This window comes from Orbicella franksi, chromosome 11, assembly GCF_964199315.1.
Source record: "Orbicella franksi chromosome 11, jaOrbFran1.1, whole genome shotgun sequence".
In the NCBI taxonomy this organism is placed as follows: Eukaryota; Metazoa; Cnidaria; class Anthozoa; order Scleractinia; family Merulinidae; genus Orbicella; species Orbicella franksi.
In genome coordinates this window covers 23,571,380-23,590,569 of record NC_138155.1, presented here as the reverse complement: position 1 = coordinate 23,590,569, position 19,190 = coordinate 23,571,380, and the positions used below count along the sequence as shown (strand labels likewise).

The 19,190-nt window shown below is 38.6% G+C and overlaps 2 protein-coding genes across 8 annotated transcripts; both read right to left on the bottom strand.

Annotated features, from left to right (window-relative positions):
* Nucleotides 1–210: 210 nt before the first annotated feature.
* LOC145502705 (uncharacterized) lies at nucleotides 211–18,088 on the bottom strand. 7 transcript variants are annotated; one of them, XM_081482064.1, is made up of 4 exons: nucleotides 1,920–2,177; nucleotides 1,207–1,281; nucleotides 546–744; nucleotides 211–509 (listed from the first exon to the last, which is right to left on the bottom strand). In XM_081482064.1, exons 2-4 carry the CDS (start codon nucleotides 1,266–1,268, stop codon nucleotides 306–308), a joined length of 465 nt encoding a protein of 154 aa, XP_081338190.1. In that variant the 5' UTR covers nucleotides 1,269–1,281; nucleotides 1,920–2,177; the 3' UTR covers nucleotides 211–305. The 7 variants fall into 7 exon arrangements, with proteins under 7 accessions (XP_081338190.1, XP_081338186.1, XP_081338185.1 ...); XM_081482065.1 differs by lacking the exons at nucleotides 211–509; nucleotides 546–744; nucleotides 1,207–1,281; nucleotides 1,920–2,177 and adding exons at nucleotides 5,309–5,649; nucleotides 5,686–5,833; nucleotides 6,333–6,407; nucleotides 7,274–7,698; XM_081482060.1 differs by lacking the exon at nucleotides 1,920–2,177 and adding an exon at nucleotides 7,274–7,330 and having other exon boundaries at nucleotides 211–744.
* LOC145502707 (uncharacterized) lies at nucleotides 8,769–12,372 on the bottom strand. Its single transcript, XM_081482066.1, has 3 exons — nucleotides 12,324–12,372; nucleotides 10,708–10,782; nucleotides 8,769–9,942 (listed from the first exon to the last, which is right to left on the bottom strand). The coding sequence occupies exons 2-3, from the start codon at nucleotides 10,767–10,769 to the stop codon at nucleotides 9,510–9,512; spliced, it is 495 nt and encodes a 164-aa protein (XP_081338192.1). The 5' UTR covers nucleotides 10,770–10,782; nucleotides 12,324–12,372; the 3' UTR covers nucleotides 8,769–9,509.
* Nucleotides 18,089–19,190: the final 1,102 nt, after the last annotated feature.

Here is a 19,190-nt window from a genome sequence, read left to right as displayed (position 1 = left end):
CAAGCGTTTCCTTCCTTCCTTCCCCTCCCCCTCCCCCCTCTTTTACTCGCTCCATTTTTCGCGCTGTAATATTCTTTGCTCCCGAACACCACAGAAACGCTTGCTACGCAGGCTAGATAGCCAGGAGAATGTTTGACAAAGGGGTACATACTTATCCGTGGGGTGAAAACTAATTTTGTAGCTTTTAGTCTCTGAAGATAAGAGTCATGCTACATTAGGTCCTCTGCCTTTATTTACCATGCTTAAATTACAGACGGCCTCGTGGCTCAAACAACTTCTTTATCGTCAAAATTATAATCATGTTCTTAATGCTTGAACTCAGTCCCTTGCTCAATCTCCTGGTTATTCTCGTACTCAGTCCCCTGGTTAACCTTCAGGTCATTCTTGAACTCAGTCCCCTGCTCAACCTCCTGGTCATTCTCGTACTCAGTCCCCAGTTTGGCCTCCGGGTCTTTCTTGAACTTAGTCCCTAAGTCAAACTCTGAGTCATTGTCGAACTCAGTCCCCAGCTCAGCCTCTGGGTCATTCTGGTACTCAGTCGCCACCTCGGCCTTCGGGTCATTCTCGAACTCAGTCGCCATCTCAACCTCCGGGTCATTCTCAAACTGAGTTTTTAGGTCTGTATCAAGCTCAGCCTTCAGCTCAGTATTGATCTGATCACTGATTTCCTGGTACCGCTCACGGTTTCTGAGATTTCCTCCATCACGACGACGACGACGACGACGACGAGCAGGCGAAGCTTCACTGAAATAAATGAAAATTACGTTCAGTCTCCTCTTTATGCTCAGAAATCACAAAGAAAATATTTTCAAACCTGTAATTAATGAGAGATTTTAATAACGCGAGGTTCGTACTTATAAGTTTTCTATTCAGAGGTTAAGTTTTGTGTTGAGTATTAGTTTTCATTCAGTTTTTATTAATTTAATTTTTATCCATTAACTCAGTTGATTATTTGTGTCAACATACAAAACATGAAAAACTAGTTAGATAAGAAATTTACAATTTACTAGTCAAGTGTCTCAAAGTCCTTCCTCTCCTATCCTAGGCTTGTTTTTGGTCAGTGATTTGATTTTTTTCGTAGGGAAAGTTCATTGTAGACGTTTTAAGTCAATGCTTGTGCATATAGGCTCAGTTACTAGCCGCTGTTCGGGAACATGAGCTGGCTCTCCTCCGCCCACGGTCCAAGGCCGCGGAAAATATACAAACCTGCTATCCAGAGAAAAAGCAATGAAGCAGACCGCCAGGAAAATGACAAAAGCACGTCTCATATTACCTCTCTTCCTGTAAATAACAAAAACTGTGTTGATGACACAATAAACAGGTACCTAGCCTGCCATACATAAAATTTTGCTACGTAAACGCGCACGTGGATATTTTTGTTCTTTGCGTATGAGGGAGGGGAAAGAGGAGTTTTCATTCTTTTTCCAATTCTCCCGCACTCGTCATCAAACCCCACCCTTGCACCCGTAGAGCACTCTATCTTCATTCCTCAAGCCCTCCCTTCTTTTCCTAATCCACGGAAAATGTAATGTTCGATTTGTAATGAAAAAGTTTGCAGGGATGGTCTGTAATACAACAAAAGGCGAGGGATCGTCGCAGAGGCACGACAGGTAGTCAACCATGGAGGCTAAACGCAAAATCCGAAACGAATAGTCCACCGATTTCTTGTTGTTTCCTGACAAAATTATAAGGCTATAAATAAGAGAGACTACACCCATGAAATAAGCCTTTGAGCAAAGCCGTATCTCATGGCTGGAGATACTGAAGGTCCGTCTCCTACGCAATGTAGTCATACATTTCTTATTCGTTTGGTAGTTTTAACTTATAAACACACAGAACTGATGTGCAACTCTAACTTTAAATAAACTATTATTTCCATAGATAAACGGTAGGCATCTAGGAACGATTATTAAACTTACCGTTAAACTTGGGGCTGGATAAGGCGTTACTCCACTGTGCGGATCAATGCACGGACTGACTTGAACCAAATCAACTACATGGTTATATGTTGTGCCCGTTCCCAGTGGAATTTACGAATCAGAAGAAACAATGCAAATACGTTTGATTCGCCTCCAGCTTTGACTTTTTTGGCTTGGGTGGTTTGTTTTCGCATTTCAGAGAAATTTCTAGAGAATTGTTCTTTTATCCATCTTAAAATTATTCATTCATATACACGTTACAATTTGAAAGTTTGAAAGCAAGAGTTCTCAAGGGTATCATCACATGGCCTGACATGGGGCAACAAACCACCCAAGCTAAAGAGGTCTATTGACCATGTGACGCGGCAGATGTGACGGATCATAGCTTCCAAAGTATTCCTAAAGGATCATACGGTAGTAATATGGCAAAAATCGTTGTTGGAGTAAAAATTCGCCGAATTCACAGAGATCGGATTCGAATAAGGTATCGGACTTGGAAATGAATTTGTAATTTGTTTTGCTTTTAAGCTTAAAAACAATAGAAAGTGGTAATAAATTGGTACCATTCTACATTAAAATAGCAAAGAGATAATTACGGATAAGTACGATACATTCTTTTAACCTGAATAGCACCTTCATTGCGTCAATGTCTTTTGAATAACAATGTCCCATCCCAAAGTAAAGGAAAAGGTGGTAAACAATAAAAGTCCAACCAGAAAGCATTCCAAATATTTATCTATTCTTTATTAAATTATCAAGGGAAAACTTGTTTTGGTGCAGGAAGTATCAAGTAGCAAAGCATCTATAAAATGAGCATGGGCTATTTCAGGGTATTAAAAAGATTACTTAAAGGCTAGGTTTCGGGTCTATGTTTTCCTACTTCGATAATGATCAAAGTATGCCTTCTCCTTAACTTATGTTATGTTTCTTGGAAACTAATCTTTCCAAGATGCACCCTCATTGTTTCAACTGTTTTTGCCTTTTGGAATATTACCTGACGTTCTACTTAAGATTATTTAAAACAAGTCTTACATTTAGACTTATCAACTGATATTTTAGAAAAACTTAAGTTCATTCATTTTCCCTTCTGCACCGTTAGTTTTCGAATGTATTTTGGGATTTTCAGTACTGTTTGCTGTTGTTGTTTGTCAGTAAAGAAAAATCGTAGATCGGATTACAAAGAAGTTTATTGTAAGAGATTTACTGTTACCATGGTTACTTTCGTTACGGGTGTTAATTGAAATAATGAAATAAAATTGAGGTTTAGTTTCTGGAAACGCTCTTTTTGGAATTAGTGATTTTGGACTCTTTAACTTATCAGGATTTTGTCGTTGAATTTTCCAGCTAAACTTTATTCTTTCTGTGGACATTTTTGGACATTTAACTACGGTTGTTTGATTAAAATTCGTATTTTGTTCGCACTTCGCACAAAGATAACAAAGAACGTAGTCTATCCGCTCGCATACCACAAATTGTTTTCAATAAACATTGTAGTGACTTTTGGAATGTGTTTGAATATGAAAGCACATACTGTTAATGATATATGGACCAAGACGGGTCCAGAATTTAAGAAAGTCCAACCCACGAAGTTGGGATTATTCAATCTTTAGCTTGGAAAACTTTTGCAGCAAGAAATTTCCAAAAACAACTTTAACTTGTAAACTTAGTATGATCCTTAAGTTCTAATTAATGGAAATGAACATTGTGATTTTGATATTCCTGGCGTTGATTTATTTTGGTCGACCACCTAGAAATAGATAGTTAAAACCTGACAAGATAATCTTTTCGTCATTGTGTACTGCCCCGAAGGAAAATAAATATGCTAAATAAAACGAGACTGACGTTTTGACAGCTAGTAATTTGATGGATCGCATAGTTGTCCCCTCAGAAAGTAGTTGTTTAATAACGAAATCTGCAGCTAAGCCTCCTGACCCTTATATCAACACCCTGTTTCAGACCTGCCTTATGTGTAGTTCCGGCTAGTTCAGACCATTGTGAAGGGCTTTTGTTGATGGTCTCATCGATAATGATGAAAAAGTAGCTTCTTCTAAAAAACATAACCAATTCACGAGCAGAGTGCAAAAGCCATACCCTATTTGAGACCAAAATGGCCAAAATCGATACTCCACTTCTGACCAAAACGGCTAAAACACATATACCCTTTGGGGCCGCACATACTTATATATCCCATATAAGGGAGAACCCCCCTCCCCCCCCAGGCAAGTAATTCAGAAGTTCAGTCTCCGGGTCATTCGACTCGAACTCAGTTCCCAGAACACATCCAACTCGAACTCAGTCTTCAGGTGATCATCGCGGAGTTTCAGCCGCGGTGCTCGGTCGTGAAAACGGCGACTTCGCGAAGTTGTCCTTAAATCAATGGAAATAGAGTTTGTCTTGAAACTTCTTTATAACTTTTCATCAGGAACTTTATTCTTCATTTCGAGATTCAAGAACTAATAGCCTGTTCTAAATCACAGTTGTTTTATTATCTCGACAAATATTGATCAGAAACTTTAATAAAGGCAAAACCGCAGTGAAAAACCAACGAGGGGTGCCGAACCTTTGCAGTGGAATTAGATCAGTAAAAATCTCGAAATACAGTTCTTAAAAAGGGGTAAAACTGGAAAGAGAGGAGATTGAGATTAAAATGAAACAAAAACCCGGCAAGCAAGAAAATTGAATAAAGCGTTCTCTGGTAAAAAGTATTTTAAAAAATGTGAGCTTTCGACAGCCAGTCTACTGACTTCGACGAATAAAAATTTGCGATAACATGACGTTTCATTTTATCACAAATTTTTATCCGTCGAAGACAGAACACTGGCTGTCGAAAGCTCATATTTTAAAAACCTTTTTTTTTTTTACCAGAGAACGCTTTATTCAACTTGAAACTATGATCAATCCTGGTGACTGTTCCTCGATACTTCGAAAAACCAAAAAGTTGAATATATTTGTCCAAACAGGGCGCATTTTTATTACGCTATGGATGAAAACCGTACCTCGGTATTTCGGTATCTCGCCTCGGTCAATCACTTTCGGGATATGCACGTGGTCCGGCTGTTTGTGTCGTTAGGAGGCGTCGTCGAAATCAATTGACGGTGAAGGCCCGGGAGAAAGCCGTACAGAGAGAAGGCAATGGAGATTCGATTTCTAATGAGAAAAATTGTGGTAGAGAATGGGGCTTTGACAGCGGTGCTGAACTGCATGCAGGTAGAGCGGCAGAGGGACACGTTTACATCGCTTCGTGGAGAAATACGCGATTAACAAATTTCTTGAGAATTTTCCCGGGGAGATATCTATAACCTGGAGAATGTTTGACAAAGGAACACATACTTATCCGTGGGGTGAAAACTAATTTTGTAGCTTTTAGTCTCTGAAGATAAGAGTCATGCTACATTAGGTACTCTGCCTTTACTTACGATGCTTAAATTACAGACGGCCTCGTGGCTCAAACGACTTCTTTATCGTCAAAAATATAATCATGTTCTTAATGCTTGAACTCAGTCCCTTGCTCAACCTCCTGGTTATTCTCGTACTCAGTCCCCTGGTTAACCTTTGGGTCATTCTTGAACTCAGTCCTCAAGTCAACCTCTGGTTCGTTCTCGAACTCAGTCCCCAGTTTGGCCTCCGGGTCATTCTGGAACTCAGTCCCCAAATCAAACTCTGGGTGATTGTCGAACTCAGTCCCCAGCTCAGCCTCTGGGTCATTCTGGTACTCAGTCGCCACCTCGGCCTTCGGGTCATTCTCGAACTCAGTCCCCATCTCAACATCTGGGTCATTCTCAAACTCGGTTTTTAGGTCTGTATCAAGCTCAGCCTTCAGCTCAGTATTGATCTGATCACGGATTTCCTGGTACCGCTCACGGTTTCTGAGATTTCCTCCCTCACGACGACGACGACGCCGACGCCAAGCTTCACTGAAATAAATGAAAATTATGTTCAGTCTCCTCTTTATGCTCAGAAATCACAAAGAAAATATTTTCAAACCTGTATTAATGAGAGATTTTTGGTAACGCGAAGTTCGTAGTTACAAGTCTTGTATTTCGAGGTTAAGGTGGTCTTATACCTAAAATTTTTTTTTTTGCAAAACAGAGAGTATACAAATTATTCATTTACAAATTTATCTATTTTAGACTTCCTTCATGGCATAGAAATAGCGTTTTTCCTCTTCTTTTTTTCTTCTTGTGTGTGCATTTGTGCTTCAGTTTTGTTGCTGACTTGTATCTTATTTCTGTTTAATGCTGGAGTTAACTGGCTGCCTGGCTCCGCTAGCCCCTGTGGTTATTCCAGGCAGCTAGTACTCTAAATTTTACTTTTAATATTTTTCATTGAACATTGTAATTCTTTTTTTTTTTTTTTAGCAAGAGTGAGTGCAAATAAAGATTGATTGATTGATTGATTGATTGATTGACAAACCTGCCGTCCAGAGAAAAACAAATGAAGCAGACCGCCAGGAAAATGACAAAAACACGTATCATATTACTTCTCTTCCTGCAAATAACAAAAACTGAGCTTACGACACAATAAACAGGTACCTAGCCTGCCATATATGCGATTTTGCTGCGTAGGAGTGCACTAAAGTGGATATTTTTTTCTTTACCTATGAGGGAGGGGTGGGAGGATTTTTTATTCTTTTACCTATTCTCCCGCACTCTTCATCAAGCCCCATCCCTACACCGTAGAACACTCTTTCTTCATTCCCCAAACCCTTCCTTTTTTCCAAATCCACAGAAAATGTGATGTGCGATTTTTACTGAAAAGACTAAAGGGATGATCTATGATACAACAAAAGGCGATGGATCGTCGCAGAGGCATAAAAGGTAGTCAACCATGGGGGCTAAACGCAAAATCCGAAACGAATTATCCACCGATTTCTTATTGTTTCCTGAGAAAATTAGAAGGCTATGAATAAGCCTTTGAACAGAGCTGTATCTCAAGGCTGGAGGTACTGAAGGTCAGTCTCCTACGCAAACCATTATTTTGGCTCATAACCGTGGCAAGGCAGAGGAATGTCTTCGCGGGAAGAAATGAAGGGTGTAGTGCAGATATTAAAACTTGAACGGAGCATAAATAATCAAGTTATTGCACTACATATATGACAGCATTTTGAAGGCTTTTAGCTTCAGAAACATCCAAGTAAGAGAACCCGAAAGAAAAGACCTGTATAACTGGAGACGCGGGAGTTAAAATCATACAGGGCACTCGTCAACCCTTAATGGCATACAGTCGTATATCTCTTGTTTGTTAGGTAGTTTTAACAAATAAACACACAGAACTGATGTTAAACTCTAACTTTAAACAAACTATTATTTCCATAGATAAACGGATAGGCATCTAGGAATGACTATTAAACTAACCGTTAAACTTGGGGCTTGATAAGGCGTTACTCCACTGTACGAATCAATGTGTGGACTAACTTGAAAAAAACAACATGGTTATCAGTGCCATGTCCGTTCCCAGTGGGGATTACGCTTCAGTAAAAACCATGCAATTAATTTTGATTCGCCTCCAGCTTTGACCTCTTTAGCTTGGGTGGTTTGTTTTCCCATTTCAGATCATATTCTCTAGAGAATCGTTCTTTAATTCATCTTAAAATTATTCATTCATATACACGTTACAATTTGAAAATTTGAGAGCAAGAATCCTCAAGAGTATCATCACATGGCCTGATATGGGGCAATAAACCACCCAAGCTAAAGAGGTCTCTTCACCATGTGACGGGTCATAGCTTCCAAAGTATCCCCAAAGGATCATAAATATATGGCAAAAATTGTTCTTGGAGTAAAAATTCACCGAACTCACAGAGATGAGATTTGAATAAGGTATCGATCGGACTTGGAAATGAATTTATAATTTGTTTTGCTTTTAAGCTTAAAAACAATAGAAAGTGGTAATCAATTGGTACCATTCTGCATTAAAATAACAAAATGCATATTTAAACTGGACAATTACGATGCATTCTTTTGACCTGAATAGCACCTACATTAGGTCAACGCCTTTTGAATAACAATGCCCTAATCCAAAGTATTAAAGGAAGGATGGGAAACAATGAAAATGCAACCAGAAAGCATTCCATATATTTATCTATTCTTTATTAAATTATCAAGGGAAAACTTGTTTTGGTGCAAGAAGTATATATAAATTAGTAAAACAGCTAAAAAAATGAACATGGCATATTTCAGGGTATTAAAAAGGTCACTAATAAAATTAGGTTTCTCATCTATGTTTTTCTATTTCGCTAATTATCATAGTATAGCTTCTCCTTATATTTTTTAATGTTTCGTGAAAACTAATCTTTCCAAGATGCACCCTCATTGTTTCAACTGTTTTTGCCTTTAGGAGTATTACCTGACGTTCTACTTATGATCATTTGAAAAGAGTCTTACATTTAGACTTATCAACTGATATTTTAGAAAAACTTGAGTTCATTCATACTCCCTTCTGCGCCGTTAGTTTTCGAATGTATTTTGGGATTTTCAATGCTATTTACTGTTGTTGTTTGCTGGTAAAGAAAATCATTGATCGGATCACAAAGAAGTTTATTATAAGAGATTTACTGTTATCATGGTTACTTTCGTTACGGCCGTTAATTGAGATAATGAAATAAAATTGAGGTTTAGTTTCTGAAAACGCTCTTCCTGGAATTAGTGATTTTGGACTCTTTAACTTATCAGGATTTTGTCATTGAATTTTCCAACTAAACTTTGTTCGTTCTGTGGAACTTTTAGGACATCCAAGTACGGTTGTTTGATTAAAATTGGTATTTTGTTCGCACTTCGCACAAAGGTAACAAAGAACGTAGTCGACTCGCTCGCACACCACAAATTGTTTCAGTAAATATTGTGGCGAGTTTTGGAATATGTTTGAATATGAAAGCACATACTGTTAATGATATATGGAACAAGACGGGTCCAGAATTCAAGAAAGTCCAACCCACGAAGTTGGGATAGTGCAATCTTTAGCTTGGAAAACTTTTGGAGTAAGAAATTTCCAGTAACAACTTTAACTTGTAAACTTAGTATGATCCTTAAGTTCTAATGAATGGAAATGAACATTGTAAGTTTTATGTTCCTCTCGTTGATTTATTTTGGTCGAGCACCTAGAAATAGATAGTTAAAATGTGAGTGGAAAATCTTTCCGTCATTGTTTGCCGCATCGAAGGAAAATATGCTAAATAAAAAGTGACTGACATTTTGAGAGCCAGTGATTTGATGGATGGCATAGTTGTCCCCTTAAACTGAAGGAACGTGTGAATTGAATTATAGTACAGTTAAACCAGTATTAGGCGGACACCCTCGGGACCCGTGCTAATGTCCACTTAATACAGCATGTCCCTTCAGAATTCATCTTTTAAAAAAAAGCTTTAAAAGGGTCATATTAATATTTCATCAGTGTTAAAAGACTTTAAAGGGCCAAATAGCATTTTCGTGAACATACTTATCCATGGGGTAAAACCTAATTTTATAGCCCTCATGTCTTTGAAGATGAGAGTCCAGCCACATGTAGGTACTCTGTCTTTATTTACCATGCTTAGTTTACAGACGGCCTTGTGGCTCAAACAATTTCTTTATGGTCAAAATTATAATCATGTTTTTAATCCTTGAGCTCAGTCTCCTGCTCAACCTCCTGGTCATTCTCGTACTCAGTCCCCAGTTTGGCCTCCGGGTCATTTTTAAACTCAGTCCTCAGCTCAACCTCCTGGTCAATCTCGTATTCAGTCCCCAGTTTAGCCTCCGGGTCATTCTTGAACTCAGTCCCCAAGTCAAACTCTAGGTCATTCTCGAACTCAGTCCCCAGCTCAACCTCTGGGTCATTCTGGTACTCTGTCCTCATCTCGGCCTTCGGGTCATTCTCGAGCTCAGTCCCCATCTCAACCTCTGGGTCATTCTCAAACTGAGTTTTTAGGTCTGTATCAAGCCCAGTCTTCAGTTCAGTATTGATCTGATCACGGATTTGCTGGTACCGCTCACGGTTTCGGCGATTTCCTTCATCACGAAGTCCAGCACGACGACGACGCCAAGCTTCACTGAAATAAACCAAAATTATTTTCAGTCCCTTCTTTATACTCAGAAATAAGAAAGAAAATAGTTTCAAACCTGTAATTAATGAGGGACTTTGGTAACGCGAGGTTCGTAGTTATAAGTCTTTTATTTCGAGGTTAAGTTTTATGTTGGGAGTATTAATTAGCTTTCATTCAGTTTTTATTAATTTATTTTTTATCCGGCGTTAACTCAGTTGATTATTTATTTCAACAAACAAAACGTGAAAAACTAGTTAGCTAAGAAACTGTTACAATTTAAAATATAGAAGGTAAGCTTCACTTTGGAGTTCCCTGAAGTATCTCGAATTTCTTCCACTCCTAGTGCTGTTTTCTGATGGTGATTTGATATTTTTGTCGGGAAAGTTCGTTATAATCGTTTTAAGTCGATGCGGCTATAGGTTCGATTAGAAACCGCTGTTTGGGAACATACCCCAGAGAGTATACAAATTATTCATTTACAAATTTATCTATTTTAGACTTCCTTCATGGCATAGAAATAGCGTTTTTCCTCTTCTTTTTTTCTTCTTGTGTGTGCATTTGTGCTTCAGTTTTGTTGCTGACTTGTATCTTATTTCTGTTTAATGCTGATGTTAACTGGCTGCCCGGCTCGGCTAGCCCCTGTGGTTATTCCAGGCAGCTAGTACTCTAAATTTTACTTTTAATATTTTTCATTGAACATTGCAATTCTTTTTCTTTTTATTAGCAAGAGTGAGTGAAAATAAAGATTGATTGATTGATTGATTGACAAACCTGCCGTCCAGAGAAAAACAAATGAAGCATACCGCGAGGAAAATGACAAAAACACGTATCATATTACTTCTCTTCCTGTAAATAACAAAAACTGAGCTTAGGACACAATAAACAGGTACCTAGCCTGCCATATATGCGACTTTGCTGCGTAGGAGTGCACTAAAGTGGATTTTTTTTCTTTGCCTATGAGGGAGGGGTGGGAGGATTTTTTATTCTTTTACCTATTCTCCCGCACTCTTCATCAAGCCCCATCCCTACACCATAGAACACTCTTTCTTCATTCCCCAAGCCCTTCCTTTTTTCCAAATCCACAGAAAATGTGATGTGCGATTTTTACTGAAAAGACTGAAGGGATGATCTAATATATAGATTTAGGCCAGCCTAAAAGCGTAGCTCCTGGGCCACGTTGTTCAGAGCCAAATAACCCAGGAGAAGGTAGAATTTTGATTTCAGTTTTGTAGCTTTGCGGCACGGTTTTTTGTATATTGTTTGGCCTTCTGTTTTGAGTTTTAATAATCACTATATACACAAAACAAAGCAGCAAAAAACATTTGTATAGAAAAAAAGTTATAGTTCGGTTAACTTTTAATCCTGGGTTAGCGTTAACCGGCTTCCGAACAATCCTGCCCTGTTTTCAACAAGTTAACCTGAGATGAGCCCGCGATCCAATCGAAAACCAGCACTTGGTCAGCGGTCAACTTCAAAAAAACACGCGACCTCTTCAAGCTATAAACTTGAGCCCGCGATACGGTCACGTGATACTGGTCAGCGGATACCTTGTTTTGACAGGTGTCAATTGATCATAACATGGATGTCCAATATCAAGGAAGTACACGGTAAACCAAGACTGCATGTCCCTGTCAACCTATTATTTGGAGTCTGGCGGCCATGTTGCGCGACTCCGTCGTCGTCGTCGTCGTCGTCGTCGCCGTCGTGCGTACGCGCCCACGAGCAATACCGCTAGCCATGGTGACCATGAGAAAATCAACTCATGGGTTTCCTTTTCTCTCCTATATGAGTATGGGGCTCCGCTTGGTGGCCCTTCGGGCCGCCGGAGCTCCGCTATGATACAACAAAAGGCGATGGATCGTCGCAGAGACATAAAAGGTACTCAACCATGGGGGCTAAACGCAAAATCCTAAACGAATTTTCCACCGATTTCTTATTGTTTCCTGAGAAAATTAGAAGGCTATGAATAAGCCTTTGAACAAAGCCGTATCTCAAGGCTGGAGATACTGAAGGTCAGTCTTGCGTGACAAGACAAAGGAATGTCTTCGCGGGAAGAACTGAAGGGTGTAGTGCAGATATTAAAACTCGAACGGAGCATAAATAATCAAGTTATCGCACTATATATATGAAAGCATTTTGAAGACCTTTAGCTTCAGAAACATCCAAGTAAGAGAACCCGAAAGAAAAGACCTGTATAACTGGAGACGCGGGAGTTAAAATCATACAGGGCACTCGTCAACCCTTGATGGCATACAGTCGTATATCTCTTGTTTGTTAGGTAGTTTTAACTTATAAACATACAGAACTGATGTTAAACTCTAACTTTGAATAAACTATTATTTTCATAGATAAACGGATAGGCATCTAGGAATGACTGTTAAACTAACCGTTAAACTTGGGGCTTGATAAGGCGTTACTCCACTGTGCGAATCAATGTGCGGACTGACTTGAATTAAATCAGCTACATGGTTAGCAGTGTTGTGTCCGTTCCCAGTGGGGATTACGCTTCAGTAAAAACCATGCAATTAAGTTTGATTCGCCTCCAGCTTTGACCTCTTTAGCTTGGGTGGTTTGTTTTCCCATTCCAGGTCATATTCTCTAGAGAATCGTTCTTTAATCCATCTTAAAATTATTCATTCATATACACGTTAGAATTTGAAAATTTGAGAGCAAGAATCCTCAAGAGTATCATCACATGGCCTGATATGGGGCAATAAACCAACCAAGCTAAAGAGGTCTCTTCACCATGTGACGGGTCATAGCTTCCAAAGTATCCCCAAAGGATCATAAATATATGGCAAAAATTGTTCTTGGAGTAAAAATTCACCGAACTCACAGAGATGAGATTTGAATAAGGTATAGATCGGACTTGGAAATGAATTTATAATTTGTTTTGCTTTTAAGCTTAAAAACAATAGAAAGTGGTAATCAATTGGTACCATTCTGCATTAAAATAACAAAATGCATATTTTAAACTGGACAATTACGATGCATTCTTTTGCCCTGAATAGCACCTTCATTAGGTCAACGCCTTTTGAATAACAATGCCCTAATCCAAAGTATTAAAGGAAGGATGGGAAACAATAAAAATGCAACCAGAAAGCATTCCATATATTTATCTATTCTTTATTATATTATCAAGGGAAAACTTGTTTTGGTGGAAGAAGTATATATAAATTAGTAAAACAGCTAAAAAATGAACATGGCATATTTCAGGGTATTAAAAAGGTCACTAATAAAATTAGGTTTCTCATCTGTTTTTCTATTTCGCTAATTATCATAGTATAGCTTCTTCTTATATTTTGTAATGTTTCGTGAAAACTAATCTTTCCAAGATGCACCCTCATTGTTTCAACTGTTTTTGCCTTTTGGAATATTACCTGACGTTCTACTTATGATCATTTGAAAAGAGTCTTACATTTAGACTTATCAAGTGATATTTTAGAAAAACTTGAGTTCATTCATACTCCCTTCTGCGCCGTTAGTTTTCGAATGTATTTTGGGATTTTCAATACTATTTACTGTTGTTGTTTGCCAGTAAAGAAAATCATTGATCGGATCACAAAGAAGTTTATTATAAGAGATTTACTGTTACATATGTATCATGGTTACTTTCGTTACGGGCGTTAATTGAGATAATGAAATAAAATTGAGGTTTAGTTTCTGAAAACGCTCTTCCTGGAATTAGTGATTTTGGACTCTTTAACTTATCAGGATTTTGTCATTGAATTTTCCAACTAAACTTTGTTCGTTCTGTGGATCTTTTAGGACATCCAAATACGGTTGTTTGATTAAAATTGGTATTTTGTTCGCACTTCGCACAAAGGTAACAAAGAACGTAGTCGACTCGCTCGCATACCACAAATTGTTTCAGTAAATATTGTGGCGAGTTTTGGAATATGTTTGAATATGAAAGTACATACTGTTAATGATATATGGAACAAGACGGGTCCAGAATTCAAGAAAGTCCAACCCACGAAGTTGGGATAGTGCAATCTTTAGCTTGGAAAACTTTTGGAGTAAGAAATTTCCAGTAACAACTTTAACTTGTAAACTTAGTATGATCCTTAACTTCTAATGAATGGAAATGAACATTGTAAGTTTTATGTTCCTCTCGTTGATTTATTTTGGTCGACCACCTAGAAGTAGATAGTTAAAATGTGAGTGGAAAATCTTTCCGTCATTGTTTGCCGCGTCGAAGGAAAATATGCTAAATAAAGAGTGACTGACATTTTGAGAGCCAGTGATTTGATGGATGGCATAGTTGTCCCTTTAAACTGAAGGAACGTGTGAATTGAATTGTAGTACAGTTAAACCAGTATTAGGCGGACACCCTCGGGACCCGTGCTAGTGTCCACTTAATACAGTACGTCCCTTCAGAATTCGTCTTTTAAAAAAAAGCTTTGAAAGGGTCATATTAATATTTCATCAGTGTTAAAAGACTTTAAAGGGCCAAATAGCATTTTCGTGAACATACTTATCCATGGGGTAAAACCTAATTTTATAGCCCTCATGTCTTTGAAGATGAGAGTCCAGCCACATGTAGGTACTCTGTCTTTATTTACCATGCTTAGTTTACAGACGGCCTTGTGGCTCAAACAATTTCTTTATGGTCAAAATTATAATCATGTTTTTAATCCTTGAGCTCAGTCTCCTGCTCAACCTCCTGGTCATTCTCGTACTCAGTCCCCAGTTTGGCCTCCGGGTCATTCTTGAACTCAGTCCCCAGCTCAACCTCCTGGTCAATCTCGTATTCAGTCCCCAGTTTGGCCTCCGGGTCATTCTTGAACTCAGTCCCCAAGTCAACCTCTAGGTCATTCTCGAACTCAGTCCCCAGCTCAACCTCTGGGTCATTCTGGTACTCTGTCCTCACCTCGGCCTTCGGGTCACTCTCGAGCTCAGTCCCCATCTCAACCTCTGGGTCATTCTCAAACTGAGTTTTTAGGTCTGTATCAAGCCCAGTCTTCAGTTCAGTATTGATCTGATCACGGATTTGCTGGTACCGCTCACGGTTTCGGCGATTTCCTTCATCACCAAGTCCAGCACGACGACGACGCCAAGCTTCACTGAAATAAATGAAAATTATGTTCAGTCCCCTCTTTATACTCAGAAATCACAAAGAAAATATTTTCAAACCTGTAATTAATGAGGGACTTTGGTAACGCGAGGTTCGTAGTTATAAGTCTTTTATTTCGAGGTTAAGTTTTATGTTGGGAGTATTAATTAGCTTTCATTCAGTTTTTATTAATTTATTTTTTATCCGGCGTTAACTCAGTTGATTATTTATTTCAACAAACAAAACGTGAAAAACTAGTTAGCTAAGAAACTGTTACAATTTAAAATATAGAAGGTAAGCTTCACTTTAGAGTTCCCTGAAGTATCTCGAATTTCTTCCACTCCTAGGGCTGTTTTCTGATGGTGATTTGATATTTTTGTCGGGAAAGTTCGTTATAATCGTTTTAAGTCGATGCGGCTATAGGTTCGATTAGAAACCGCTGTTTGGGAACATACCCCAGAGAGTATACAAATTATTCATTTACAAATTTATCTATTTTAGACTTCCTTCCGCTATGGATGAAAACCGTACCTCGGTATTTCGGTATCTCGTCTCGGTCAATCACTTTCGGGATATGCATGTGGTGCGGCCGTTCGTGTCGCTAGGAGACGCCATCGAAATCAATTGACCGTGAAGGCCTGGGAGAAAGCCGTACCGAGACAAGGCAATGGGCGTGATCCGATTTCTAGTGAAAAAAATTGTGGTAGAGAATGGGGCTTTGACAGCGGTGCTCAAGGACAGGCAGGTAGAGCTGCAGAGGGACACGTTTACATCGCTTCGTGGAGAAATACGTGATTAACAAATTTCTTGAGAATTTTCCAGGGGAGATTTCCATAGCCAGGAGAATGTTTGACAAAGGGGCACATACTTATCCGTGGGGTGAAAACTAATTTTGTAGCTTTTAGTCTCTGAAGATGAGAGTCGTGTTACATTAAGTCATCTGCCTTTATTTACCATGCTTATTACATGCGAATTACAGACGGCCTTGTGGCTCAAACAACTTCTTTATCGTCAAAATTATAATCATGTTCTTAATGCTTGAACTCAGTCCCTTGCTCAACCTCCTGGTCATTCTCGTACTCAGTCCCCTGGTTAACCTTCGGGTCATTCTTGAACTCAGTCCTCAAGTCAACCTCTGGTTCGTTCTCGAAGTCAGTCCCCAGTTTGGCCTCCGGGTCATTCTTGAACTCAGTCCTCAAGTCAACCTCTGGCTGATTGTCGAACTCAGTCCCCAACTCAGCCTCTGGGTCATTCTGGTACTACAAACAAAACATGAAAAACTAGTTAGATAAGAAATTGACAATTTAAAATATAGAAGGTAAGCTTCACTTTAGAGTTCCCTGAAGTATCTCGAATTCTTTCCACTCCTAGAGCTGTTTTCTGGTGGTGATTTTCTAACCGCTGTTTAGGAACATGAGCCGGCACTCGTCCTATCGGGAACAGGACCCGAGAAAGCAGCGGGAATATACAAACCTTCTGTCCAGGGAAAAAGTAATGAAGCAGATCGCCAGGAAAATGACAAAAGCACGTCTCATTTTACTTCTCTTCCTGTAAATAACAAAAACTGTGTTTAGGATACAATACACAGGTACCTAGCCTGACACACACGCGATTTTGCTGCGTAAACGCGCACGTGGATATTTTTGTTCTTTGCGTATGAGGGGTGGGTGGGATGAATTTTCATTCTTTTTCCTAGTTACACTGCATACATTAAAGCAACGGATATAAAAAACAAAGGATTTCTTTGAAGTTAACTCTTGTAAAAGCTTAATTATTTAAAGGTGTTAATATGCATTCACTTTCTGTATGTTGACCTATGTAACACTAATTAATATGTTATTTACATTATATTTTGTAAATATTTAGTTATAGTTTGTTGGAATTTTTTTGTTTTTTGGTTACCGTCTATTGTTAGTGATATTGGTGTTTTTAGTGTTGTAATAACATTAGTTGTAGTAGTATTATTAGTACTAATTAGTTGTATTATATTATCAGTATTAGTAATATTAGTTGTTATTATAATTATGTAGGTAAGTAATTAATTCGCTGTATTAATATCAATTTGTTTCAATAAAGATTTAAAAAAAAAAAAAAAAAAAACGCATATGTGTTCAGTGCACATGAATAAATTATCACTTTGGCTCAACTGGCGTACAGTGCGAGGATCGTGCTGGACTATTGGTGCTTGCGGGGAGGCCAGGGGATTCAATGCTAGATTTGTTCTCCTCACCCACCCACCCTCCAGTCTCACACTGTGACCAAATTTATCGCAAATTTATCCCCAATCTTATTGCGGTGCGACAATGGACGCAGTGTGGAATAGTTTACCATTCTACCGCACTCATCATCAAGCCCCACCCCTACACCGTAGAACACCCTTTCTTCCGTTCCCCAAGCACTCCCTTCTTTTCCAAGTCCACAGAAAATGTAATGTTTGATTTGTAATGGAAAGGTTGCAGGGATGATCTATGATACAACAAAAGGCGATGGATCGTCGCAGAGGCATAAAAGGTAGTCAACCATGGAGGCTAAACGCAAAATCCGAAACGAATTATCCACCGATTTCTTACTGTGTCCTGAGAAAATTAGAAAGCTATGAATAAGCCTTTGAGCAAAGCCGTATCTCAAGGCTGGAGATACTAAAGGTCAGTCTCCTACGCAAACCGTTATTTTGGCTCATAACCGTGACAAGGCAAAGAAATGTCTTCGCGGGAAGAAATGAAGGGTGTAGTGCAGATATTAAAACTCGAACGGTGCATAAATAATCAAGTTATCGCACTACATATATGACAGCATTTTAAGACCTTTAGCTTCAGAAACATTCAAGTAAGAGAACCCGAAAGAAAAGACCGGTATAACTGTACATGCGAGAATTAAAGTAATACAGGACACTCGCCAACCCATAATGGCGTGCAGTCGTATATCTCTTGTTTGTTAGGTAGTTTTAACTTATAAACATACTTAACTGATGTTAAACTCTAACTTTAAACAAACTATTATTTCCATAGATAAACGGATAGGCATCTAGGAATGACTATTAAACTAACCGTTAAACTTGGGGCTTGATAAGGCGTTACTGCACTGTGCGAATCAATGTGCGGACTAACTTGAATCAAATCAACTACATGGGAATCAGTGTTGTGTTTTTCCCAGAGGGGGTTACGCTTCAGTAGAAACCATGAATAGACCTTTTTCGCTTGGGCGGTTTTTTGTCCCATTAAAGACCACGTGATATTCTCTTGAGAATTCTGTTCTTTTGTCCATCTAAAAATTATTTATTAACATACACGCAACTATTTGAAAATTTGAAAGGAAGAATTCTCAAGAGTATCGTCACATGGTCTGAAATGGGGCAACAAACCGCCCAGTCGAGAAAGGTCTATTAAGTTTGATTCTCCTCCAGTTTTGACCTCTTTAGCTTGGGGAATTGGGTGATTTGCTTTCCCATTACAGGTTGTATTCTTTACTTTAAATAACAAAGAAAAAACGAAAGGAATTCTGGTAGTTGTAGTCAAATGACGACAACGTGCAAATCTGCTATTGTTCTTTTATCCATCTTAAAGGGGCTAGGTCACGCAATTTCAGCACTGATCAAATGGTCATAGAATTAACTAGAATATCACAAAACGGCTCAAAACTATAGAAGATCTCAAACAAAACACAGGAAAGCCAAGAGGGGACATGGATGGACAAAACTGGAGAGGATTAAACTGGATTGCATTTGGGTAAATTTGAAAACGTCGGTCCACCTTTTTTCAAATTTATATAAGTTTATATCAAAATGTCATTTACACAGCTGGAAAATCATTCTCAGTTGTTATGTGGCCGTGTTTGCAAATGAAAGACTTTTGCTCTGCGAATTTGACGTTTAGAGCTCATAATTAACAAAATTAAACAAAATTACCTAAAATAGCGTGACCTAGCCCGTTTAAAATTATTCATTCATTTACAAGTTACAATTTAAAGATTTCTGTGGCAGCTCTTTGTCGGCAAACTTAAATGACCGATCTATTAAAACGTGGACAGAAAAAAACAACAACATGAATCCTTTTCGCAGTGTCGTTGAATACATGCTTCTACTGAACAAAAGAAATGACCATAAGAGTCAAATTTAAGCTGTCCGCGTCCGCTTGCTAGAGGTGTCCGTACGTCAAATACAGGCATTTTTTACAGTAGATGTGGAAAAAGAAAAAATGGG

Coding starts and splice junctions, on each gene's coding strand:
- LOC145502705 (XM_081482060.1), bottom strand. CDS start 1,268: ATGAGACGTGCTTTTGTCATTTTCCTGGCGGTCTGCTTCATTGCTTTT. Junction 745..1,206: donor GCTTTTTCTCTGGATAGCAG/GTTTGTATATTT, acceptor CATTTATTTCAG/TGAAGCTTCGCCTGCTCGTC.
- LOC145502707 (XM_081482066.1), bottom strand. CDS start 10,769: ATGATACGTGTTTTTGTCATTTTCCTCGCGGTATGCTTCATTTGTTTT. Junction 9,943..10,707: donor TGTTTTTCTCTGGACGGCAG/GTTTGTCAATCA, acceptor GGTTTATTTCAG/TGAAGCTTGGCGTCGTCGTC.